The sequence below is a fragment of the Melopsittacus undulatus genome, chromosome Z (assembly GCF_012275295.1).
Source record: "Melopsittacus undulatus isolate bMelUnd1 chromosome Z, bMelUnd1.mat.Z, whole genome shotgun sequence".
NCBI classification, from domain to species: Eukaryota; Metazoa; Chordata; class Aves; order Psittaciformes; family Psittaculidae; genus Melopsittacus; species Melopsittacus undulatus.
Window position 1 is genome coordinate 66,758,433 of NC_047557.1, and position 27,290 is coordinate 66,785,722.

At 36.5% G+C, this 27,290-nt stretch overlaps 1 protein-coding gene across 1 annotated transcript in view; it reads right to left on the reverse strand.

Moving 5' to 3' along the window:
• Nucleotides 1-5,018: 5,018 nt before the first annotated feature.
• YTHDC2 (YTH N6-methyladenosine RNA binding protein C2) overlaps nt 5,019-27,290 on the reverse strand; it is a 34,601-nt gene continuing 12,329 nt past the window's right edge. Inside the window, exons 8-30 of the mRNA XM_005142073.3 lie at nt 25,597-25,704; nt 24,358-24,506; nt 23,829-23,964; nt 23,353-23,479; nt 22,286-22,351; nt 21,167-21,345; nt 20,914-21,010; nt 20,742-20,829; nt 20,570-20,650; nt 19,552-19,634; nt 18,410-18,515; nt 18,110-18,229; nt 17,531-17,803; nt 16,933-17,059; nt 16,228-16,433; nt 15,489-15,684; nt 14,272-14,381; nt 12,838-13,130; nt 11,121-11,298; nt 9,786-9,989; nt 6,919-7,101; nt 5,622-5,725; nt 5,019-5,476 (exon numbers count right to left, since the gene is read on the reverse strand). Coding sequence (XP_005142130.1) covers nt 5,645-5,725; nt 6,919-7,101; nt 9,786-9,989; nt 11,121-11,298; nt 12,838-13,130; nt 14,272-14,381; nt 15,489-15,684; nt 16,228-16,433; nt 16,933-17,059; nt 17,531-17,803; nt 18,110-18,229; nt 18,410-18,515; nt 19,552-19,634; nt 20,570-20,650; nt 20,742-20,829; nt 20,914-21,010; nt 21,167-21,345; nt 22,286-22,351; nt 23,353-23,479; nt 23,829-23,964; nt 24,358-24,506; nt 25,597-25,704 — 3,191 coding nt within the window. The 3' untranslated portion in view covers nt 5,019-5,476; nt 5,622-5,644. The remainder of the gene's footprint in view (nt 5,477-5,621; nt 5,726-6,918; nt 7,102-9,785; nt 9,990-11,120; nt 11,299-12,837; nt 13,131-14,271; nt 14,382-15,488; nt 15,685-16,227; nt 16,434-16,932; nt 17,060-17,530; nt 17,804-18,109; nt 18,230-18,409; nt 18,516-19,551; nt 19,635-20,569; nt 20,651-20,741; nt 20,830-20,913; nt 21,011-21,166; nt 21,346-22,285; nt 22,352-23,352; nt 23,480-23,828; nt 23,965-24,357; nt 24,507-25,596; nt 25,705-27,290) is intronic.

Here is a 27,290-nt window from a genome sequence, read left to right on the forward strand (position 1 = left end):
TGTTAACAAAAACTCATTGCTCTAGGTTTCCCAAAGCCAGAGTCTTAGACATCAGATTCTTTGAAATTCCCAGGATTTTATAGCATTTCCAATCTATGCAATTAACCATCACAAGCTGTGAGTCATCATTGGTACAATTATTAATTTCGGTCTGGGGTTTCCTTATTCATCATTGGGTTCTTTCCTTGTCTTGAAGCAGGTTCTAAGTTCCTTCTTATAATTCTGGTTGTAACTCCTTTATCAGGATGCATCTCCTTTATCTTCCGACTTGCATTGGCTTTGAGACTTTCCTTTACATAGGGTTGCTACCAACTAAGGCTCTAGCAATTTTAGGTGTCTGTGCTAAGTGAACAAAGTTGATTCACAGCAAATCTGCTGATGTCTCAGCTTTTCCCTGATTTTGAAAGAGTAAATATACATAGAGTGATTCCTTAAATTAAATCTAAGGTTTTTTTTGAGAAAGCCACTGATGATGTTCTATTGCTTAAAGATTGATCTGTTCTTGAATTTGGGATGGCAGACATAACATAGACGCTTGTTTTAAGAACTTATCATCCACAAAAGTAAATGGGGTATAAGCTGAAAAACATGGAGCTGAATCTAGATCTTAAGCCACTTCAGATTAATGTAACCTCAATTCAGATATACCTATGTCTGCAGAAAGATACATCCTATAATTTAAGGCAAGAACTCAGGAGATTTTAAGATTAGATTTCCGTCCCCTAAACAAAATGGCTCTTTCAAAGTTGGTTTGGTTTTTGTTTTTAATAGTATATGTTTTGTAGGTATTTGACTAGATAGGAATCCTGAGTTCATTAGTTCACTATAGTTTATATACACAAGGTGTTCACAAGTCATGTATGATTTTTGATATCCTGAAAGTTTCAAAAGCTTGAGAGAAAAAATATTTCTGCCTCTTGAAATGTTGCATTTTAAAAGTAATATAGAAATACATTTCAGAAATAATTTTAATCAATCATGGCTTTGCATTTTTGTTGCCTCAAAGCTGACTAATCTGATGCAATTTGAGACAACTAAGTATTTTAGTGGATAAGATTTTTGCCACAAATGTTTGGCTGAAAACCCAGCCCAATTTTGTCCTACTTGTGCTGGTCAATGCCTTCTGAAAATTATTGGACCTCCTGTGGAACAGGAGGAAAGCTTGCTGTGGGTCTGTTTAAAGAAGCTACTGCTAGTTAGTATGCTATAATGGAAAAGTGCTGCTCCTGATTAATGTTTTCTCTGGGAAAGCTGCAACATTTTCTGGATATGGTCTATAAAGTAAATGCTTGGACAGTTATGAGGCTTCTCTTTTTAATGACACTCTACACTGAAAGCTTTTGTAGGCTGGAGAACATCCCAGTAGAAGACTTTATTGGAAGTTATTAGGAAAAGAGATTCACTCTCTTAGCATTTCCCCCTTTTAAGCCTTTCTTATTTACTTACGGATGTATTCTAAGGTATGAAAAGCAACATGCATAATACAAAGAGAAAGCAAACTTTTCCATCAGCCTGTAGGCATTTGTGAAACATTAAGTGGTTCAAAAACTGTTGGTCAGAAAATTAGAAGAGTGGGGATTGACTGTTTATGATGGAGGGGTCTCAAACAGAGTCAGTGGAAGCCAGGACAGCTTCTGGTGCGCACTCATGACCTCCTTTGTCTCCTGAGGATGAATATTGTAAGCAGTCTCTCTGTGCAAGAAGGAGTAATCAAAGCAATACAGAGGTTGCAAAGTTTTAGTTCTACGTGACTGAATAAACACTTCATCTCCAGTGTAACTCTCTTTATCACCATGACTTATCAAGGTTTCTTCTCCTGGGGAGAAGCGTGATACCACTATTGTGATAGGAACTGCTGCTCAAGAGCAGCTGTGGCTCTTCATCATGTTTTGACAAAATTGTCAATGATTATTCAGAAACTAGGCCTGTGAAACAAAGGCTATCTTCTCTCTGTAGATATCTCACTGGCTGACAATGACTAGGACTTCCATTAGTCTACTGATAATATTTTGAGCTAAATTTTGTCTGCTTCCCGGACAACTGATTTGTCTTTAAATCCCAACTTATACTTGCAATTCTTTTGGCAGAATTTGGACGGATGTCACTTACATGAAACAAAAAGTGAAACTTTTAATCCAGAGCAGCAACACTTGCTTTCTGCACTGTGGTACCTGCTAGAAGATGCAACAAAGACAGCCACAATGATGGCTGAACACAGTTTAGCATAATCTACAGGGAAGAAAACACTGTGAGTAAAAAGATCTGGAGCAAAGCAGTCAAACTGCTAATATTATTCAGATAGTAAAAGCTGTGACAGAACACATTTAGAATATGGCTGTTTTGAAATGATCACTTTAGCTCCATATCTGGGGGGGACCAGGGGGGGCGGAGGAAAGTAGCTGCAGAAACCACTCTAATTCACTTTAAAGATAAAGCACCTAGAAGTAACTACAAACTGATCCAACCACAACCTACAGGTTAGGTCTATCATGTATTAGCTATGATTTAATTTTGACAACAGTCAGGATCAACTATTTAAAATGGAAGCTGAAAAAAATTCTAGAGTAGAAATTTAACCCACCATCACTGGGATGATGGAGTGGAAATTATACCAGTTCAATAGTAGCAAAAAAATGAAAAAACAAAACAAAACCAAAACAAAAAAACCCCACAAACTACCCAAAACCAATCAACTAAACAAAAAAGGCAAATATTGAAAGAAATAGTTGCAACAAATAAGAAATTTTAGCCTACTAAGTATTTAACAAAGTACTTAACAAAAATATATATTTAACAAACTTTCTTTAGTTCCTAGAAACTACCAAAAGGTAGCAAGAGCTGGGATCACTTGCAGGTGGGTGCTGTGCCTGTGAAGCCAGTACCTATTGGCTGTAAATGGCCTCTGAGTGGATCAGGACTTTTTTTGATTAGTGGGAATCAGTGGGCCATATGGGACAATGTCCACACAGGTCTTCCTCTGCCACAGGGGCTGCTGTTAAAGCAAGACTGATAATCAGCCTAGTGACACACAGGGACTAGCCTAGTCATCTCGAAGTGGTTCTCTGAATACATGCTAGAGCTGCCTGGAAAACAGTGTCTACACTTTCTGCTGGAAGCTATAGTTGGATCCCAGACTCCAAAGTGAGTCTCCATGCTTTCTGAAACTCATGTACCCCTATCATGTGACGTATCTGCAAGTTGTGTTAAATAACCCGCAATAATAGATTTGTGATAGCACCAGCTTAATTTGGGTAGGTCTGTCCTCGTGAAAGAGCATGCAAAAGCACCTGTCATACCTCAAGTAGGATCATGCTCTGTTTTAACAACCAATCAGATTATTCAGATTTTAGAAGGGGAGCACTCTGAGACAGAATTGTCTGAATCCAAATCAGACCAAGTATCATCCTAGTCTTCTGGGTCTCTATATAAGGAAGTTCCCTTTTCCACAGCTTCCAGATGATGGCAAAGTATTTCCCAGACAAATACTGCTACATGGGGGAACACCCATTGCTCCAGTTTCTCCACATTAGCCCAACAGACTTTAGCACAGGCAGATGCTAGAGTTTTCTCCTTTACTACAGCTCTAGTGTCCTGTTGGATGTTGTCCAGTTCTTTCCACAGATAGCCAGCCTGAGCTGCTTTCAAATGCTGCTCAGTATCAATAAGGAAATGAACTAATAGATATAAGCAGGGTAATGCTCCCTTTACATTTGTCTCTCTGGCTTACTCTCAAAGTAGAATCTGACCCTGCAGGCTGGGCAAGATCCTAAAATAACCAATTAAGGCACTCATTATAGGGTCAGGCTTGCTCATGCTGCAATGTACCATATACCTCCTCTTACATCAGAGGGTAAGGGCTAGATAGTAATAGGCACCAGATCAACAGCTTCAGGATAAACATTTTATGTCTAAATAACAGTACAGGCAAACATACAGCAGTACAATTATCTGGGTCCTAAAACAGCAAGTCAAGTAATTAACCAAGACTGGGCTAGACCTAGTATCTGGGCTTGCAAAGACTTACATGAGCATGGTTGTCACGTAGGCAGCAGAGTATGACCTCTTCTCCAGACAACTGACCAGGACCAGCCAACAAACTTGGGGAATGCATATTCCTTGGCTGGACTGTCTTTTTTTACCACCAAGCTGCAGAAGCACAGCTTGGACTTTTTAGCAAAACATTACACCCCTCTGTGCCAGCTCTGTTCTTAGTATGCATGGGGTCTGGGAATCCTGTACAAGTCAATACAACCCAACATTACTCTGAGGGCAGGAGATTGGAAGTATTGTATAATGCAATACAAGCCTCACAGCTCTGTTGTATGCACCATCTTCAGAAATACTGCACTAGGCAATACTCACCTTCAAGGACCCAACTAGTCTCGCAAAGGTGAAACTGACTGTTTATGTACAGAAGTCACTATACAGGATGACAGAACTAATGCACAGGGTACTCTGAACTGTGTGAATATTGCTGGTGTGAATATACGGTTAATAAGTGAATATTTCACTCATTAAAAAGTGAGACTGTGGGCTCAGAAGCAGAAAAAGCTTTTAGTTTAATCTAATAATGACTAAAAACAGTGCTGATGACAAGCAGAACGAATTTTACTGGCCTCAGTACAATATATTAATGGCTAAGAAGCAAATAATTCAAAATTACTGAAATATAAAAGAAGAAATAAATTGAAAGAAGAAGTAAAGAAATAAAGCACAAAGACTACATTGAAAGATGAATAAAGCTGTACTACAAGTTCATGAACTATTAAGACTACCTTTTGGCAGGAGGCCTCCAAAAGACTGTTTTCCACCTTGCCAAAGTATGACTACCTTTAAAAGGTGAAAAATACCTAAAAATGGAAACACTGCTGGACGAATCAGAGGTATCATGTTCCTTTCATTTATGTACTTAAATGAAAATTTAACATTCTCCTGCTACCCAGTTGTTTGTATGAATACATCCTGCTCTCTCACACTGTGCATACAGAAGTTCAACCAATACTTACAGAATCTTCCAATATATTTGGAGACATGTATTCTCAATTTATTTAAGAAAATGGCAAGATTGATTAATTCAAATTACACTGTTTTTTTCTCATAGATTTTATTGTGTTGAGAAACCTTTAAATGTAAACTGTATATTTAAACTATTTGCTGTGCTATTTTAAACCCACAAACAACTTGGATGTGGTCCACTGTTTCAAACTCAGTTTGGAATTTAAACGTGTTTTTAAATATCAATTGCATGCTACTATAAAAAACTAATTCAGTCAAAACCAGGCTGGTGAATAACATCAGGACATTTGTTAAGACAAGGAAATACTGAAACCAACATAATTCCCCTTATTTTTCCTCTACTAGCCTCACAGCATGACTAACAACTTCTGGAGCTTGTTGCGCCACCTTCTTTCTTATCTTCATATTGCAGGCATGCTACTGGTTCTAGTAGTTATTTCTGATGTTTCAACCATGACAGCTAAAATAAAATAAAATAAATAAATAAATAGATAATACTTAGTACTAAGTGTACCTATTTATCCACATACTACAAAGGATAGACAGTACTGCAAAGATACATTGCATATATTATAAAACCAGCAAGTAATACATAAAATAACTACCTCTATCACATTACTTGACATGCTCAGTCAGTAGAGTTTTTTCCTGTCAAAGGAATACTGTCCCAAAGCTGTAGCAACTGCTCTCCAACTTGTGGTTCCAGTTCCTACAAATAAGCAAGAAATTACAGAAGTTATCTGCACTGCTACTATTGAACATACAGACACTGTAACAAAATTGTTAGATTAAGTTCCTGGTGATTGCTCTGTCTTTCTGAAAGAGCTCCTTCATTTTGCTATCGAAACATAGATTAGAACTTCTGCATAGAAAAAGGTTTTTTACTAGGGCTTAAAGACAAGACAAGAACTTTCGTAGGATACCATGGCATTCAGGTTGTTTGAATTTTATTATTCACAGCAAGATGTTAGTTCTTAAGAATAGAATTCAAAGTGAACACACCACCACCATATACAATGCACCATATGCTTTGAATTTTCCACAAGTCACTTATTAACTAAAGATCATTGTTCTCCATATCTCTTAATTCCATCAGGTGTGGTATAGAATGTGGAAAGGCAGGTCACCTGCCACTATACAATGGCTCTTGAATGAATCATACCTATTAACAGACTGTTTTTCAGATCAAGACTCTTCAGGTCTTAAGAACCACTTACAACAGAAGCACTGTTAACCCTATTACATACTACCTTCCCTTCCTCATTCCTACAACTGGAGAGATTCTGGAGAAGTAGCAAGAAGACTATTAGGAAGTATAGCTCTAGAATCTGTAAAGATATTTTGGGAGTGGACTGGGGAAAACGCAGAAACTGCCGGAGAACTCTTGTGCCAATTCTCTTCCAGCTTTTTGCAGTTGCATTTAGCTTTAACACATTGGAGAACTGTCCTAAGCTTTATTCTGCCTCAAACCTCAAGATTCTTTTCAGGCTTTACAGAAAATTCAAAGCTATAATGATGGACAGTTACTCAGGTGTGACAGACTACCTCAGAGAACAAGTCTGAATCAAACAAGGAACAAACCTCTACAACCAAAATTAAAAAATAAAACAAATAAAAACCCCAACAAACAACCAAAAAAAACCCCAAACCACCAACCTTTTATCTCTGGAAGTATCCAGGGGTTGTTTTTTGTTTTGTTTTGGGTTTTTTTAATACATATTTAGCAAAAAAACTGCTTTGATTCCATTACTTCCACAATAACACATTAGTAGAATCACAATGTGCATCAAGGAACTGTGATTCAGATTAATAGATATGTAAGTAGAGTTGAGACAAATGTCAAGGCTAAACAAGCTAACAAACAATGCACCAAGTAAAGAAGACTTTAGAAGAGAACATTACCTGGCCATCCCTGCTTATTTGTACTTTCTTATTGTCATTCCAAGGGTTGAGCAAATGGTGTGCAAACTGAAAAGGAATGCTTTCTTTTCGGATCCACTCCACCTTAAATACACCTCCAAAACCAGCAGATCCCCAGTCTTGACTTTTCTCACACCCTATCTCTGATGCCATTCTAGCAAAACCCTGGAGCAAAAATTGAAATATAAAAGGAAAGACACAATTACAGCCTTTTCTGCTTACATTGGAATTAAATTACTTGACTATATATAAAACTTTCAAATTAGTTTCAAAGTACTCTCCCCCATTAAGCTGGATCTTTTGAAGTGCCTATACCTAGAAAGTTGTGTATGATTTCCCACTTCAAATATGCCTTCCACGGTTTCACTACAGAATGTCTCTCAATTCATCTCTCACAATTATCACTCAAAGATTTTTTTAGCTTTGTGACAGAAGTGGAAAAGGTGTTGCAAAATTATCTGAATCCTAAGGAATACGATGAATGTTCTACTACATAATAGTTCATTAGCTATTCCTTGTTAGTTGTAGATATTTTTTTTCAGAAATCCATTCCTTCTTTCCCATGTTCCCTCTATGATAACAAAATTTCACACGGAATTATGAGAGCATAGCTGTTTTTCAAGGAAACAAGTCAAAGTTGCTTTTTTATTTCCTTACTTCAACAAAGAGGGAGGAAAAACTCATACTACCACAAACAAATCAAACCACCACACCAAACTTATCAGCTATTCATGAAAATTTACGCCAGTTACGACTTAAGAGTCCAAGAGAGACAGTGCACTACATAAGTTAGCAGCACATGTTTCTGTTGTAGCAAATGCAGTCCTACACAGCTCAAGCCAGACTTAAATGGAAATTAATAAAAGGAACAGGGGAAAAATAAAGGTGGAAAGAGACACTTGGTACAAGAGAATATTCATACTGTTAATCCCATGAATGTCCACTGCATTGTCAAAACTGGAAGGCTAAGGCAACATAGAATCATAGAATAGTTAGGGTTGGAAAGGACCTTAAGATCATCTAGTTCCAACCCCCCTGCCATGGGCAAGGACACCTCACACTAAACCATATCACCCAAGGCTTCATCCAACCTGGCCTTGAACACTGACAGTGATGGAGCATTCACAACCTCCCTGGGCAACCCATTCCAGCACCTCACCACCCTCACAGTAAAGAACTTCATCCTTAGATCCAATCTAAACCTCTGCTGTTTAAGTTCCAACCTGTTACCCCTTGTCCTATCACTACAGTCCATAATGAAGAGTACCTCACCAGCAACCCTGTAGCCTCACTTCAAATACTGGAAGGCTGCTATGAGGTCTCCATGCAGCCTTCTCTTCTTCAGGCTGCACAGCCCCAACTTTCTCAGCCTATCTTCATACAGAAGGTGCTCCAGTCCCCTCATCATCCTCATGGCCCTCCTCTGGACTTCTTCCAACAGTTCCATGTCCTTTTTATGTTGAGGGCATTAGAACTGCACACAATACTCCAAGTGAGGTCTCACGAGAGCAGAGTAGAGTGACAGGATCATCTCCTTCAACCTGCTGGTCACGCTTCTTTTGATGCAGCCCAGGATACGGTTGGCTTTCTGGGCTGCAAGCACACACTGAAACTGCCTCATCTTCATTTTCTCATTGACTTACACCCCCAAGTCCTTCTCCACAGGGCTGCACTGAATTTCCTTTTTGCCCAACCTGTAGCTGTGCCTGAGGTTGCTCCAACCCAGATGTAGTACCTTGCACTTGGCATGGTTAAACTTCATAAGGCTGGCATCAGCCCACCTCACAAGTGTGTCAAGGTCCCTCTGGATGGCATTCCTTCCCTCCAGCGTTATCAACCAAATCACACAGCTGGGTGTCATTGGCAAACTTGCTGGTGGCGCACTCAATCCCACTGTCCATGTCACTGACAAAGATGTTGAACAAGACCGGTCCCTATGCTCCTGATTTCAGCATGCCTTTTTCTCCCAGATTTCTCATCTAGAGCACCAATACAATAGCCCATTTTCAGTAACAACTGACATGCTGAAAATTACTTTCCAGTATTGCAAATCATCATATATATATCTCGCCATAATCCTTCAGTAGTGGCTCCAAGGTAGCTGTATTTGGGCTAGTTCATTAGATTTTAAGCTTAGCTGATTTTCATTAATAGTTTATATAAAAAGAGCTAAGTTGAAATTTCTTTTTTCCTGGAACAATTGAGTTTAGCCCACTCCAAAATACAGCCAACCTGCAACTTTGCACTACTTCACTACAGGTCAAGTCTTTTAACTTCAAATGACTACAACTTTGTCAACAAGCTGTTGACAAACACTTTGCTAAACTTGAAGTAAAGAAACAGCTCTGGAAGAATCATGGCCATGACCTTCCAGCTCCTGACTTAGAAACTACACTTCAGCCAGAGCAGATCTTAGTGACATTTTTAATAAACACTTTTATGTATTTATTAAATGACTGGCTTTAGAAAGCTTTGACTTGACTGTATCTGCTTGTTACAATGTTTACTTTGGCAAGCACAGAAAAGAGTAGCAATCCCTGTTTTGTTTGGATTTTTTTGTTTTGTTTTTTTAAAGAATTAATGTAGGGTCTAAACATTATTCTGACTCAAGATGCTCAGAAGCAATCAATTCTTAGCCTTTGAGTGACAAACTCACTTAGCTAAAAAGTGTGTATTTCAGGGAAGAATGAAGTACTTGTTTATCAGCAACCAGTTACTTTTGCTTGCTAATCTTTACTTCTTAGAGGTCAGAAGTCATAAGCAAAAACCTCCATACTACACACAGTTATTTGGTGCACTCTCCTAAACCATTAGCCAAAGCTAATATTTAGTATTAACTAAGGACTCACCTGAAAGTGTCCAGACCCTTGAACAGAAAATATCAAGTAAACCATGCTGCTCTCCCAAAAAGCTCTATTTAACTTTCGTTCATTACTTGGTGTAGTAGACCATATACCCTTCTGTTGAGAAATATCAATGTTTTGCACATTGCTACTTTTCATTATAAAGTACCAGACTGGCATATTTGGTCTGGGTGAAGGAGATTTGGGATCCTGGAAATAATAAATAAAATTAAATTGAAGCTAAAAAAATCCCTAAAACCCAACCAATTAATCAAACAAAAAAACCCCAAACAACCACCACACAAACAAAAAAACAACAACAACAAAAAAACCCAACTAGGTTTTAGTTCTAGAGTTTTAAATACACAAAGATAGAAATCTCTTTAATGCATTCCTACCCTTTTCACCCAGATTCTACAAGAAACACAGAAGCTATCAGCTGGTATTGTTTGAACTGGTTTTAAAATGTATTTTACATTCCTTCAGCACTTTCCAAAATAATAATTTATTCATCAGGGGCAGCAAACAAGACTGGCAGAACAGGCCTAAATAGTCTAGTGATCAATTACCATTCTTTGAAGTCTGATACACTTTCAGATGACACAAAATTAATCATTCCAGACTGCAGCCTGAAGCAAACTACTCATATTTCCACCTTCAGGAAAAATAAGTTTTCTGCCTTTTATACTGGCTGAATTTAAAAACTTGAAGACTTAGATGAATTATTAAATCCTTCAATGAGTCTGTGCCTAGATGAACAATAGGGTTTCCTCTTAGTGATCTCTTCAATATTACTGCAGTTTACTATTCAAGTACACAGGGAGAGTTATACCAATAACATAATTAAAAAACATGTGCTTTACTAAAATAACCATCATTAAAAAAGAAAGCAGCCATAATACGGCAGATAAAACAAAACTTAAAAGAGAACTGGTATCAATGTATGCAACTCCAGAAACAGAGGAAGACAGAATCCAAAAAATTCAAAGTGCAGGCACTGTACATAAATTTATTAAAGAAAAATAATAATACACCTTCACTTGGTATTGTATCAAGTTTCAAAATAAAAACCAAACATGATCTTTACTAGTTTGGACAGCTTTACCTCAGCAGTCTGCAAAGAGTAAAATCATTACTGTATAAACTAGTATAACAAGGACATCTAGTCTATATTTTAAGTTCTAGAAAAATGTAAGTATTATGCAGCTGTTAAAAACGATAATCTAAGATTCTTTATTTATCAATATAACACCTGATAGCGGCTGAAAGATACCAGCAAATTTGTTTCTGAAGTTCTATTAATTCTGAAAAGTAGGGTAATTTGTTTATGAGAACTCTTACCTTTCCAGAGGTTGGAGAAGAAGGACTAGCACAGGGGCTTGGATAGCTACTGCTGTCTGTAGACTTCACTGATGATTGATCTGACCTGTCTTCTGAAGCTCGTTTGGAGTGTAAAATGGCTTTGTCCTTGTACTTCTTTGGCTGCTGAAGTGCAGGAGGTGTAGACCTCATTAAAACTCTAGAAAATAAGGTAGATACAGGACATATCAATGATTCACAAGGTGGCACAGAACAATTTTTATCTACATATTAGCCTATTGCATGACCATATATATTATAGTGATTCCACTAAACACTACCTGAAAAAACACTAATCATGCATTGTATTTGAATCTTAGGGTTAAACCTCTTCTGTGACTTCTTGCCAGAGATCACAATTCATGAACAATACTCCTGGTTGCTCTATCAAAAAAGCAGGCTCACATATGAAACACTTCTCAATGAAATTACAACTATTGCACAGCATAGAATCATAGAATAGTTTGGGTTGGAAAGGAACTTAGGATCATCTAGTTCCAATCCCCCTGCCATGGGCAGGGACACTTCACACTAAACCATATCACTCAAGGCTCTGTCCAACCTGGTCTTGAACACTGCCAGGGATGGAGCATTCACTACCTCCCTGGGCAACCCATTCCAGCACCTCACCACCCTCACAGTAAAGAACTTCATCCTTAGATCCAATCTAAACCTTTGCTGTTTAAGTTTCAACCTGTTACCCCTTGTCCTATCACTACAGTCCATAATGAAGAGTCCCTGTAGGCCCCCTTCAAATACTGGAAGGCTGCTATGAGGTCTCCACACAGCCTTCTCTTCTTCAGGCTGCACAGCCCCAACTTTCTCAGCCTATCTTCATACAGAAGGTGCTCCAGTCCCCTCATCATCCTCGTGGCCCTCCTCTGGACTTCTAACAGTTCCGTGTCCTTTTTATGTTGAGGACACCAGAACTGCACACAATACTCCAAGTGAGGTCTCACGAGAGCAGAGGGGCAGGATCACCTCCTTCGACCTGCTGGTCCTGCTTCTTTTGATGCAGCCCAGGATATGGTTGGCTTTCTGGGCTGCAAGCACACACTGAAACTGCCTCATCTTCATTTTCTCATCAACCAACACCCCCAAGTCCTTCTCCGCAGGGCTGCTCTGAATCTCTTCGCTGCCCAACTTGTAGTTTTGCCTGGGATTGCTCCCACCCAGACGTAGGACCTTGCACTTGTCATGGTTAAACTTCATAAGGTTGGCATCTGCCCACCTTACAAGTGTGTCAAGGTCCCTCTGGATGGCATTTCTTCCCTCCAGCATATCAACTGAACCACACAGCTTGGTGTCATCAGCAAACTTGCTGAGGGCGCACTCAATTCCATTGTCCATGTCACCGACAAAGTTGTTGAACAAGACCGGTCCCAACACCGATCCCTGAGGGACACCACTCATTACTGGTCTCCAGCTGAACACTGAGCCATTGACCACAACTCTTTGCATGTGGCCATCCAGCCAGTTCTTTGTCCACCAAGTGGTTCATCTATCAAATTGATGTCTCTCAAATTTAAGACAAGGATGTCATGCAGGACATATAGGACATACATGTGGGACATATAGGACTTTTAGCATAGGACAGTATATTCTTTCAATTGTATTTCTATTGTTTCTCACTTTATATTAATAGGAGAAATTAAATTCAGTTATGATCTACAGTCTCTAGCAGATCTCAGAAGCTTACTTTTCAGCATTAGAGGAATCATCAGAGAATTCAGTTTCTGCTGAACTTTTTCTACTGTTAGTTGACCTCCATGTAGATGTTACAGGAAGTTCTTCAGAAGTCATAGGTCTTGGTCTCTGACCGATTCCTGAAGGCTGCTGCAAACCTGCAGACAGTTCTTCAGTACTTAAAACAGCTACAATTGCTCTTACAGTTGTTTCATCAACTTGAGACCACGGCTTAGAAGGAGCTCGCATACGACGCAGAAATAAGCTATGCCACTTCTGTCTGAGTTGCAACAGCAAACCAGCAGCCTGTAATGAATTTCAATTCTGTTAAAGACTAGTAAGAATTAGATCAGACAGGTAAGGGTATCCTACATCTCTTCTACCTGGCATTATCTGTTATTCTAAAATGAACAGTCTATGAACTGAAAGGCTAGACTAAAATGCTAAGGAGGGGGAGAAAAACCCTGCATTTAAACTAACCTATTAACTTTTCCTTCCTCAGGCCCAAGATAATTTGTAAATGTTTTATTTCATTTAACTCTGCACCAAACTTAAAATTATATTGTAAATCCTTTTCACTTCAAAATTCTATAAAAAACCCCACACTTTTAAATATGCCTAATAGAGACAGTTTAATTATTACATCTGAAAAGTCCAAGTATTTCATAACCTCTAAACTACTCTATCTCCTACCATAGTCAGAGCTTCTCAACTGCCTGAAGACTTCAAAGTGCTTCCTTTTTTTTTTTTTTAAATCTGACAGCAACTTTTTTTGTGTGACTCCACCTTCAAGAGCTCTAACATGTCATCCTCTCAGAGGAGGAAATATACAGTTGTGACTGTTCACTCAATTCCAACTCACATTTTGGCTAATACACCTCATGCTAAGGCTCAATGGGTGCTGGGAGCAGTTCCATCATGTCAAAATGAGAGCAACACAGAGGCAAGACAGATGGCCAGAAAGACCTAAAGGCAGCCACTATTAGTTTCAGCTTGCTGTCTCCTGCAGCCATTATCTCCAAATGACAGTTTCATCAGAATCTACTAATTTATGGAAATGGACCAAACGTCTTAGCTGGAAGGTATAAAATACCAGCTTATGCAAAAAGCTTTTGATGCGGATCCAGTGGCAGCTGGGCTACTGAGGCTTTCCTGCTTCCCACTGTCACACATGTGATGCCTGCACCATGATAGAAGAAGGTAGACTAATCTGGGCAAAAGGGGATTGAGCTCCTGTTTGTTTGTTTTATTTCCTAATAAGGCCATGAAATAAAGGCTAAGTCTCAGAGTATGTTATTCCATAAATCTGAAACCCAAACGGTCTGTGACAGCCACACTTAACAGAAGATTCTTGGTTACCAAAGTATTTAATATTTTTTTTTTTTAGCAAGATATGATATATATATTCTTCTAAAAGAAACAAGCATGGAAGTGATACATTACTTACTTCAGGGTCCAGTCTGAAGTGCAGCCATTCATCTAGTTTCAGTAGTGCCAAATTAGCAGTTGTTTTGTCCTCTACTTCACTATCACTGTTATCATTAAATAACCCATCCCCTGAATTAAATATAAAAGGTACATTAACATTTCTGTATTATCTCCAATTGCATATAAAACCCTGAACACTACTGTATTATCAGAAATAAACCCATTTTCCTTCTAAATTTTATTTAAAAATGTAAATATATGTAAAGCAACTTTTTGTTTCTGCAAATACATCCAAGTGAAGTGTTTGCTTCAGTTACCGGGACAGAAGTATCCAGCCCTGTTGAGGTCCCTGCTATGTAAGCTACGTATTGATACGATCTAACCACTAATGTCCCTTCATCAGGATCAACAACCATTATCAAAATTGTGTGCAGCTGTTTGCAAAACCAGGTATTATGCTTTATTTCTTAGTAAAACAGCAGATTTAAAGACCCATTAAGAAAATATAAATTATATACACATATGGCTAATTAGTAGGATTTTTAATGTGTAATTCAATCAGTATAAACACTATTTTAACCCTAACAGTTTAAGAGCACGACAGGAAAGCTTCAAAAATAACTTGGGACTCTGATCCAAATTACTATTTCTAGACAACTGCAGCAGCATGGATTATTTTTGCTTCTATTTCTACAGCACTCTACTTAAGTTTTAACAAAGGAAGTTTTATATACTCCCTATTACTTCTAGTTAATAGTATACCTAGTTGTCATTAAAAATTACCATTATAAAATTATCTTTAAAATGCATATTTCTGCTCAAAGTAATATGAATACTTACCATATTGACAGTTTCCACATTATTATTCAGTTTGAACAATCTGGTTCAATATATGAAATAAACTAGTCTGCAGAAAAGCCCCATACATACTACACTTTTCAACGCTACTTTTGTCATTAAACATTTTGTTTCCATTTTTTATTCCACTATAAACTGTACTGTAATTTCAGAAACTCCACAGCTGTGTAATTTATGAATATGAATCTACAAGGATTCACAAAACTGAGACATCTGTTAGAGAACTTACAAACTATTCTTGTACAGCTACGGGTACTACAGCTCTGTCATTTTAAGAATTTGGCAATATATGTATTAAATATCCTTGAAAAATAAGACTTCCATATCACATGCTAGTATCTAACAACTGAAACATTTCAGATCCAAACTCCACTATACCTTGAAATGACGAAGGCTCCTGCAAAGCATTACTTGGCAATCTAGCTGGTCCACAGAAGAGTAACACAGTGACAGGTGTTACAACAGAACAGCATCTGATATTTGCTATCCTATGAGCTCTCATCATTTCATCAAATATAAGCCAGTCTGTAGGGAGTGCCTGAACGGCTGCAGCTTGCCCATTTGCAGGAGGAATCTGTGCAAGAGCAAATAAGGCTACATTATCGTAACATCTGTTTGCAATTAAAATAAAATTTGCAATATTTCACATTTTATACATGCAGAAATAAATACGTATTTATATGCACATTATCTCACACAGATAAAAAAAAGCAAGACAGAATTCAACCAGACTCAAAAAATTGCTCTTCCTCCTTGAAACAAAGTATTTTGCTTTAAAAAAGAATCTAAAATAAATCAGTTCCAGAGAAGAACTTATTCCTGCTACTATGACCATGGACTGTTTACATCTTTAAAACTTTTGCAATTATTTATTTTATTTTTTACTGTTCTCTCATTCCATCTAGAACAACAAAATACATTTTGATGAAATAATATTGAAAAAATTAACCAACTCCAACTCTTTATTTTTCAACTGCCAGGAAGAAAAATTTTTAAAATTTAGTGTTTAATGCACATGCTGCTTTTAAAGTACTGACAATTAGGAAGAGCCATTTTTAAAACGTGCAATAGAGTACAGTGTTCTTTTTTATGAACTACAAGTTCAAACTGATTTTACCTTTTTATACTGAGGCTGACTAAGAACAGATGTAGGATGAAAACGCACTTTCTTCTCCTTTGGTCCAGTCAAAACCAGGCTTTCTCTGTCTACATGAACTAGATTGGGATACATCCCAGCCACTAAGGCAGCTTTAACTACAGCCCAGTTTTCAGAGTTGGTATTAACATCTCTGATATCAGCTCCTCCCCTGGCTCTAACAAAACCTGAAGAAAGAAGAGGATAAAAATTTGTCATGTTTGCTTGCATTTAGCATCTTTCTTTTTTGCTTCTCAAAACAAATTTGACATGAAGAAAATGAAATAAAAAAAAACCAAAACCAAAAAACCCTTAACCCTGACTTAGCAGCACCAAGAAGAAATCATTATACTGAAATCCTTTGTGATAAGGGGTATTATACTAACATAAAATACAACTACTTTTTACAATACAAAGACATTTCCTACAGAAATAATATACTAGAATGTAAAAATCCAAGGAAACATGTCACACTGAAAACCAGTGGCATGTGGAACAACCAGAGCACTTTCAATTAGATCAACTGGTCCCCAGCCACACTTCCTCACTCTAGCATCTGCATTAATATGTACTGTTTCAAATTAAGGAAAGAAAATGACACCGATTCTTGTTACAATTTGTATACCCTTGTATTAGGTACACACGTGACTCCAAAACTATGTTGAATTTTTTTTCAAACTCATTTACCTGAAGCTCTAAGCTGGCCAAGCAACTGGGTTCTCATTCCTACAATGATTTCCATTGTGGCTTGAGACAAGAAGTTCTTTTCACAGAAAGCTCTCTCCCAACCATCACTGCGCGCCTTCTGCCATGCCTGCAAAGAATATTTTACATTTGCCTATTAATTTCACCAGCTAAATAAAATGAAGACAAAACCAGTCAGAAAGAAAGGAAGCTTATCAAACCAGAATTTTTGTTTTCTGGTTTAGTATTTTGTTTTCTTTACCCATTCATCAAATTAACACAATGTTCATTACATTATTGTAAGATCATTATATTATTATCAAGATAATTATTTTAAGTTATCAGTCAATGTAGCAGGATATAAAGTGGCACCTTGTTGGAACATTTAGAATTCAACCAGGTTTGGAAATATAAACAAAAAATCTGATAAAAAGTGTTCCCTCACTAATTTATGAGTCCAACATAAAGGAAAACCACTAGGCAAAACCAGTTTCTTCTCTATGGAATTAATAATCATTCTACATGCAACTTGACTGGTACATCATTTATATTGATATGTGATCTACTGTGATTAATACTCTTTCTGAAAATTAAATAATACCTGGAAAGCCCTGAGAAGCGCCATATGGTCACTAAATGTTCCTGCAGTAAAACGTTTTCTACACAGCATGGCTGCACGCTTTTGAGAGGCCATTGCGGGTAGGACAAAAGGGTCTCGATATGCAAGAGTGCAAGCAATAGTAAGAATAGGATCCAGGCACTTCAAAACAACAGCACATAACACCATTTTACCAAGGTGTGGCTCTACTGGCAATTCAGTGAGATGATAGCCAAGTTCAGTGAGATATTCCCAAGGGTCCATGGCATCTATTGTCTGCATAATTATAAAAAAGGGGGGGGTACGGTAAGTGGAAAAAATTATAATAAACACAAAGTATGTGGATACTGGACATTAACTAAGAAAGCAAGTCAAACCCGTAACAGTTTGAGATGAGATTTTTAAGCACTCTCTTCCCTTACCATGGAGATATACATCCACACACATAAAACTAGACAACACAAAGCATCCTTAAGTGTTTACACAACAGTCTCAGTACAAGCAAAACTCAGTAAGATATGCTGTCACACCACAAATATAAAACCAAATACAGTTCCAATCTAAAACTATTATTCAGCTGACCTTCAGTATTTGCACAGCATTTCTCACAATTAAAGCTGGTGGAGGATCAGGAGCTTTCATAAGAAAGTCAACAATTGGACAATTAATTGGAGCCAGAAGTTTTGTGTGTAAACAAAGCTCCTGCAAGTTAAAAAGCAAAAACAAGATTAAGATGGGGAGAGAGAAGAAACCCAAACCAAATCAAACCAAAAACCACACACACACACACACACACAAAAAAGACAAACACTTTTTCTGTGTTAATAGCATGGTTTGATGATAATGCATTTTAAAAGTTATAATCTGTAACTGAACATGCACCTGAAGTGGCACTCTTAGAAGTTCTGGAGTCTGAAATTCCAACATACTCTGAAATCGAAGCCTGCTGAAGAGACGAAAACAGATTCCAGGCTGACAGCGCCCAGCCCTTGAAAATGAAATATAGGAAGCTGTTGAAAAATCAGACATTCAAAAAATGCCAAAAGCCTAAAGAAAACACCACACACATCCACAAACTTAGAATGCAAGCGCAGAAGCAGGTCTAAGAAACAGATAATTTTTCATTAAGTGCAAGTCCCACACAGGAGGTGAGAGATTTGTAGTACATGAATTATTTCTGATAGTATATTGAAATATATATACGTATCTCCATTAAAATTTTGCCCCAATACTGAAAGATACAGAGAAATGAAAGTAAGATCTAAAAATTAAGTGATGTGGGGATTTGTTAACCTAAGATCAATCCAAATCTCAACTGCCCTTTGCTATAAGGAATATAAGTAAAAAATTTAATTTATTCCTCTTCACATGGCCCAAACAGTTTGAAGTTAAAGGCAGTAAAATGAAGAATGAAGATCAAACAACTTGTGAGTGAAGGGACTGAGACAGCAAATGCTCCCATTCACACTCAAATTCCTGCAGGTTAATGCCAATATAGTATCACCAAATGTAAGCGTTTGTTGGTACATAACTCCTCAGCCCTCACACAGTCTTGGGAAGGAATATGACAAAGGCCTGATAAACCATGAAGAGTTTGCAGAAGGTGAATAAATAATCAGTGTTCTATGTCTCCAACATAGCAGTAAGGGGACATCTATTCAAGACTACCAGTAGGCAGCTTACTGCCCACAGATAATTTGTGAAAAACCTTACTGTACACAGTGGCTGAGGGTGTTACATGTTAGAAAGAAGAAAGAGAACAAGTTCATGAGGGAAAAACAATTTAGATCTAATGTAAACTTTGGGAAATTCTTGAGTGTCTCTTTTCTATAATTTGGAAAATGATTCCAAGGAAACACATGCTGACCCCTCACTATTCTGCAGAAAAGTAGTATTGGCCATTATCCAACATAATACTGGACTAGGTTAACATTACCCAATTGTTATTACATTGTGTATTTTATTCTGAACATACAAGATGGTGGATATCTGCAAAATAAATGCTTCATACTGAATTTTATTACCTGCCTTTTCTCTGGATAGCACTGGCCTTTGAAATCCACACCATTTTCAGCATTGTAACACAACTCAGTGCATCAAAAGACTTCTATAAAAGCAAAGCAAGGAACATAAAACCAAGACTGACTAGAGTACATGAAATAAATTATCTAGATCATCAACAGAAGTTCTCTAAATAAAAATAATACTAAGAACCATGAGCTTCTAGCACAACAGTATGTTCTAAAGTAGTTAATTTCAAGTGAATTTATGCTAACTCCTTTGCAGTATCTTTGTAGAAACTGCTACACGGTTTTCTAAATTAAAGATTTCTAGTCAACAGGCAATTGTAAGCCAACAGAAGACATGGGTTGTGTTTTGTGGTATCACAAACCAAGCAATACCATGGTATCATATTAAATAAAGTTTTCCTCTTTGTCTGACTTGAAAATTACACACTTATTTTCCTACATCTGATGCAAAATTATACATACAAAAAAATGTATTACCAATGAGAACTTCAGATATCTAGCTAGAGTGTCTCCTACAATACCTGGTTTTATTTTCTAACTCACATAAAAGGTCTTAAACTGCCTCACTATTCTATCTCATTTTTCTTGAACAATTAATTAGGGAACAGGCACTCAACATATCAAAAACAGTGCTTAAAAACTTAATGGATTAGATCTGGGCTAGATACAGTTAAGCACAAAGGGAAGTCCTAGTACTCTCCAAGTCTCCGGAAGATGGTGGTCTACCCTGATGGACTTTTTATAATAATAAAAAAAAAATAAAAAAGAAATACTATATTCATGTATCTATATATAAAAACATGTAGATATATCAACCTACAATAGCTTTTAGAGGGGATTTAAACAGCTAGCTATTTACAGTATTGGTAATAGAACAAACAGATGTCAAAACCTCAGTGAGTTTTGTCATTTGACATGCACTACCTCTCAGCCTACTATGTAGCTCCCCAAAATTTATGCATTATGAACACTAGGGTATATACTTCCCAAAACAAGCTTAAGTCAATCATACCTCTTTCACTTTCCCTGAGTCAATAACAAATACAACATCATTGACTGTTACACTGGTTTCTGCAATATTAGTGGAAAGAATCTGCAATTAAAAAAAAAAAAAAAAGTTTACAGTAGCTGTAATAGCTGTAAACAGATCAATGTAATATCTCACAAAGTCCTCAGATACTTGCTATTTTGCGGATGCCAGAAGGTGGACTTTTAAGCACCTTCTTCTGATCCAAAGTCTGCATATTTGAATGAAGCATGAAAACTTGGTATCTAATGCAAGACAAAGAACACATTTTAAGGATTTTTAACAGAAACAGTATAAACTCAAGGCAACCATAAAATTAGAGGTTCTACCTGTGTGCATTATCTGCAAATCTCTTGTCATCAAAAAGAATACGGTCCCTCAGGCTAACTATTTCATCATATCCAGGAAGAAATATTAAAATCGCTCCTAAAAAAGAAGTTGGTTTGCAGAGTTAATATATGTCAGCAATATGTATAATAGGCACTTGGAAGGTTTTACCTATTTGGAATTACTGAAAAAAGAGCACAATTCATCAGAAGCTGAATCCACAGTGATTTACTGGAAGTGTGTGTATATACGTACCAGCATCACAACTACTACAGATGTTATAAAGTAAGTGCATAATCAGGTCCAGATCCACTTTTTCATCATCAAAACTGTGATGATAAGCTTTCAACAGTTCTCTGTCCTCTGCATCCAGGTCACTACCACTTGTCTGGACCAGGGAACTTTCATCCAGATTGCCAGATTCCACTGACGCACTAAAATACACAAATACATAGGCCAGAGCCAAGGTTGTTTGCTTCAGGTTTGCATTCACCCATCAACTCAAATTTAGATCAACAAGACTACCCATCTTGAATTTTAGTTTTAAAGTGCAGGAGAACAGCATCTCCACAAAACTATTACCATTCACTGATTTAAGTGTTAACTTAGGAAAGCACGCAACTTCAATTTTTAGCGTTAACTTTATTATACTTTATTGAGACCCAACCATAAGCAAATGTGGCAGAACTCAAGGTATAAAGACAGCATCTGTTAATCTCTTAAGGGAAAACTATTTAAAAGAAATGTATTTTCCAAAATTTTCACTAGTGTAACAGTTAAGCAGGTATTACACTAACATAAAGCATAAACCATAAACTACACTAAGAGAAGTTATAATAATACAGGGCTCGATACACTGAAAAGACTATATCTGTAAATTAACTGAAAAACAGTTCTTGAATGGCCATGTTACTCATATAAAGTTTCTTTAATATGCTATCATGTTTCAACAATACCCAATAGATTTGTTTCCGGAATAAGCATCTGAAATTAAAATGGTATATTTTATATAGAATGGCATGTCCTCTGTATATTTATTTCAGTTACTATAATCACAACCTCCCTAGATATATAGGAATATCCGTATTAAGGTGATAAGTGCTAACAATATGAAAGAAATTTTACACCTCTAGAACTATATTTATCCAAAGAGTCATGCAAACATAACCTCTATGATACTGAGTACAAATAAACTTTTTCTTCCATAAATATATTTTCAAAATAGTCCTATTCTCAAATAGATCTTGCTATTTTGGCCAGATTTTAAAGCATCAAAAGATAAAATCTTTTCTGACTGAACAACGACAAAACCTAATCTAAGAGTATTAAACCTTATATTTTTTCAGCAGCTTCTGCAAATTAGTTATAGCTTACCTGTAGGATTCTAAGAGGTCAACAACCTCAGTCTGCCCAAAGCGTTTAGCCCAGTCCAAAGCCATCCTGAAAAGAGTTGCATAAAAATCTGTATTAATTTCTCACTTCATAACGCACATATGAATAGCATGTTACCTGAGGAGACAACTGACTCTGCACTTCTCTATCAGTTTCTGCATTAATGTTTAATCAGTGTTGTTATTGCTGGATCTGCAACTTCCCATTTTAAAGTGCATGAACAGGTGTAGCAGCAATAGGATTTCAGGTAACCACAAAAAGAAAATCCCAGTTTTATACAGAAGTACCCTCAAACATGCAGAAAGAAACGAGGAAGAATGTGCCTTTCCTTAAAAAACACACACCAATGTGCCGGGATGAGTCATGCCTTTTTGCAGTACCCTTTACTAGCTCCTTTAAGCCAACCTAAGAAGTCACATCCCCTATCTTTCTCTCAAAAAGGCATGAAAACATTAGGCTTTTTCATGTCTTAGAGTTGTCCCCCTCACAATGCAGTTCACTCTGTTTTCCTTTTAAATTACATTCTTCAGGAAATTTTTCACATATCATACCTCTGGAATCTTAATTCCATACTACAGTTATTTAGTATAGTTCTCTGTTTATATGAAGACACAAAAATCTGAATTTTTAACATTCACACATTTTTTTGCATGATACAACATATTTACAGATATAATAAAGATCTCTGGACATGTAATACATTATTTTTAAGTCCACTATAGGTTACTCTCTTAAAATAAAATTGCCAAACATTTTAGATCTAATTTAATCAATACAGCGAGAAAGATTCCAATTTTTCTTCTAACCAGTGTATCAAATCAGACTCATTGGAACTAAGAGAGTATATCCCATATGGAGAATGTTTAACTAAGAACTGAATTTAGCATTTATGGAAAATAATGTGATAAATAGAAGTCAGAAATTGTTTAAGACTGTCAAAATATATGTGCTTAGTCAGATAAATTAGCAAATTAGCTTAGATGTTACAGAAAGTTGTTTCTCCTTTGTGTCTTGACAAATAAATCTATCTTTCAGTTTATCTGTTTTACCAGCCATTGGATGATTTGCAGTGGATACTTGCTCCCATACTTATCAGTTGTTCTACTTGACTCAGAAAGCCTCTCCCTGAGGCAATCATTAGCGCAGTTGCACTGGTTTCACTGTGCCTATAATCAACTGAGAAGTACAACAAATATCAGCAAACCTAATACAAACATTATTTTTTCAGCAAAAGTTAGTATAAAAATTACTTTCAAAATCCACCCCGAAGAAAATGTTTCCTCACTTTATCCTACTAGTCAGTTCATGTGAATTTAACACTATTTTAGGAACATGTCAATACTTCAAAACAACAAGTACCTACAAGCCTCATTAATTTTGCTAACCCTATTAATTTTTTTCAATACACACCAGGACTCAAAAGATAACCTTTGAAATTGGAGACAGAGTAGCCACAGAAATACAAGCCATTTTGTGGTGCAGGGTTTAGTTGTGTTTTCTTTATGCAATAAGATGAAAAACTTACCACTGACATTTTCAGTTAAAATGAGGTGGAACACCTGAGCAAAGGAATCAACATCTTTATTCAACCAGATATCAGAAAGACAAGAATCCATTTCTTTTATTAGCCATGGCTCAAGGCAATTCACATCTTTCTCAGCCTGAAGAGAAAAAATTACATTGAAAGACGAATCTCTTCCAAAAGCGGTCTTTACCCTCATATATTAGACACGAAGAATTTTAACAGTGAGTTTTCAAAGTAACAACCAGAAATACAGCATTCAAATATCAGTGAAAGCATTTATTGTATCATATGCAAGTATCTTAAACAATGGCAGTCTAGCCATTTGATCTGAACAAAAGCTATGTACAACAATCGTAACTGAAAAGCACACATTAGCTAGAACCATCCACCCTAATAAAAAAACCCTTAAAAATGTTAATATCATTCTAGACACACAAAAGGAGTAACACCTTTAGAAAACAGTTTTTATATGGGTAGTAATGATACAATGCAGATTTAAACATCTCTTCCAACAAAAGGAAAAACTTACCGGTTGATTAAATACTGTGTCACCACCATCATCCAACAGATTATACTCCTCAGTTGCATTTGGGACAGATCTTTGTCTTTGAGATTCCACTTTGCTATTATTTTCCTGAGCAGAGCACCACTCAGTAAGATTGCTTTGCTGTTTCTCCTCTAAAATGCATAAAGTTTTGTTGTTTGCTGGTTTGGGCTTTTTTTAGTATTTTTTATTACTCATTGTTTTCAGTTACAAAAACCACTTATATCAAGTCACAAAGTTACCTATTCAATCTCCTTTTATTTAATCTAGAATTCCGTTATCAGTCTACTGTTCCATGATAAGGGCACCTGAAGTGCACCACTGCAAACACCTGCTATAAGAACAGTGCAAAAACCACTATTTGGGTGCTTAACCCCTAAATCTCCAGTATTCAAATGAGCTTCCTAAGTAAATATCTTCTATGCCATGATCAGTTCAGATCTTTCTCCAGAAGTGAAATACCAAAGAGAAGTGATACAGCTCCTGCATGAAACAACTAACTTTTGTGTACAAGTAGAAAAAACAGTAGAAGACATCAGTATGCCTCAACTGAATTCTTCTATACACAGTGATCAGAGTTAAGCACCACAATAAAACATATAGTTAGTACTATATGGTATAGATTTAGGGTTTCCCCACACTTTTTTTTCTTTTTTAACACAGACTACGATCATTACTTTCAGTTGTCAGGAAAACGTCTCAAATACATATACTTAACCAACTGCAAACCAATTACATTAAATTCATATGTGCTAATGCTTCTGGAGATACATATTGAATACATCTACGTCTCAAGAATGCAATGAAAACATTCCTAATGAGAACCACATCTGTGCAAGATGTACAAAATCACACCCTCTTTAATGGCTGCACTTCTATTTTCATCCAAAGGTCATCACCTAGTATCTTCTGTTTCTACAGTTTTCATCTGGGCGAAGTCCCCAGTTATATGCAATTCAACTCCTTAATAATGAGGAAAAATTTAACATTTATCAACTGAAATCAAATACAATGTAATCACTGAAAGTGAAAAACTTTCTTTTTGAAGTTGCATAATCTACTTCAATAATGTAGGCATTGGGAAGTTAAAGATACTTGCTGTCATCTAACCATACCTCATTTAATATTTTGACCATGAAATTTCAACAGAGAAAAATTCTATTTATTTGTTCAATCAATCAGTGAGACTCAGTGCCAAACCTAGTAATTAAGAAGTCCACCAACCTCGCTGCTTCTCTTTTTTGTACTTTACCATCTCTTTGTTTGTATACCCAGTGCTTCGTAAAATGTCCTCCAAAAACATCTCTTTAACTTCAAAAGGTCTTCCTTGTACTGAAAGTATAAATAATTCATACAGTATTAATAAATGTCTTGTAAGAGTATCTTCACTGGAGTTTATTTTCTTAAAATTCTGGGCTACAAAACAACATTTTAAAAGGGAAACATCAGCTGTGTACTTTGCTTATCACTGATCAATTCTATTGTGTTACAGCAAGAAATACTCTTGACAGTTATTAATTGAAATTTTATCAAAATGAGAAAAAGAATATAACCATTTTTGTTTAGGGTTACAAAAAAGAATTCACTGTGTAGAACTGTCACCTGGCTTACAAAATCTAACAACAATTAATACAGCTTTAGTATAAGATCCCACAGGCAAACTGGCACCTTTGTATTAAACTACTTTTTTTCATGAGGAGTATATGAGGAGATGGGATTTCTCTCAGTTTCCTCAACCACCTCAGCCAAATTTGGTGTTCTTGACTAAATACTTTCTGATGAATAAGACATTCCAGTAGTCTTTATCTTCTAATAATTTACCCTGATTTCTTTTTCAGTATCACTGTTTTCTAGAGCTTATTTATGGACATTAAAGGATTATTTTTTACAGTAAGAATTAAAATCCCTAGATTCTGATTTGTTGTCTGTTAGCAGACATTTGCCATAGCTGAGTTTAAACTACTCAGGCCTTTTTTACAGAAAACACAAGCTACAGTTCAACATATTTTTAGAAGCTGTCAGAGAGGAGGTCTTCCAACACCGATCACAAACTCTGTGTACCACAGGAATCCACAACTACAAAATGCTGTTTTCTGTGGTCAGGATTTTGTCAGCTATATTGAAGGAGGATCAAACCTTTTTCATTACATTAACAAAGTATGTAAACCCTCTGCTAATTCTTAATTCTCAAAATTGGAAAAGGAAAAGTATCTTTTCAATTGTGATTAGTCTGTGAAGACTAGTATGTGATAAAAATATAACTACTCAGGTAAACTGAAGAGGTTGCCATCAGAATTTCTTAAATCAACATATGAACAAATGAACAGGAAGCTACAAAAAGAGTAAACTGGAAAGCCAAACAACAATTATAACTGAGATTTCCCTTCTCCAAAGAAAAATTTGGAAAACGTTGAAATTGTGCAATTTCCAGATTCTTCTTCAACAGTCTACAAGCCTTATTTTACTAGGCAGAAATTCAGAACTGGGAACTAGAAATAAACACTTCAGTCTTCAAAAAACCCTACCAGACTTCTTTTTCAGGAACATTCACTTAAATAAACAGATTGTTTGTAGAGAAGATTCTGAAGAAAGTGATCCTATCCATGTCCTGAGCCTGATGAACTTCTTCAAAAAGGCTAACATGCAGACAGTTTACCGGACTGTTTTGAAAAGAAAGCATTTCTCTTAAAACTTTCTTCTCAAAACAGTTACACTTTGACATCGTTAAAAAAGAAGAGGACTGCAAGATGCCAGAGCAGTCAACCATGCAGAAAATTTGCAAGCCAGGAGGCTGAAGACGAACAAAAAAAAGGGAACATAAATCTATGTTCCCTTACTCAGATTGGTTTACTACAGTTTAAGATCTCTAAGTCCTAGGGCAAGTATACTCAGATTTAAGAGTTTACATAAATACTTAC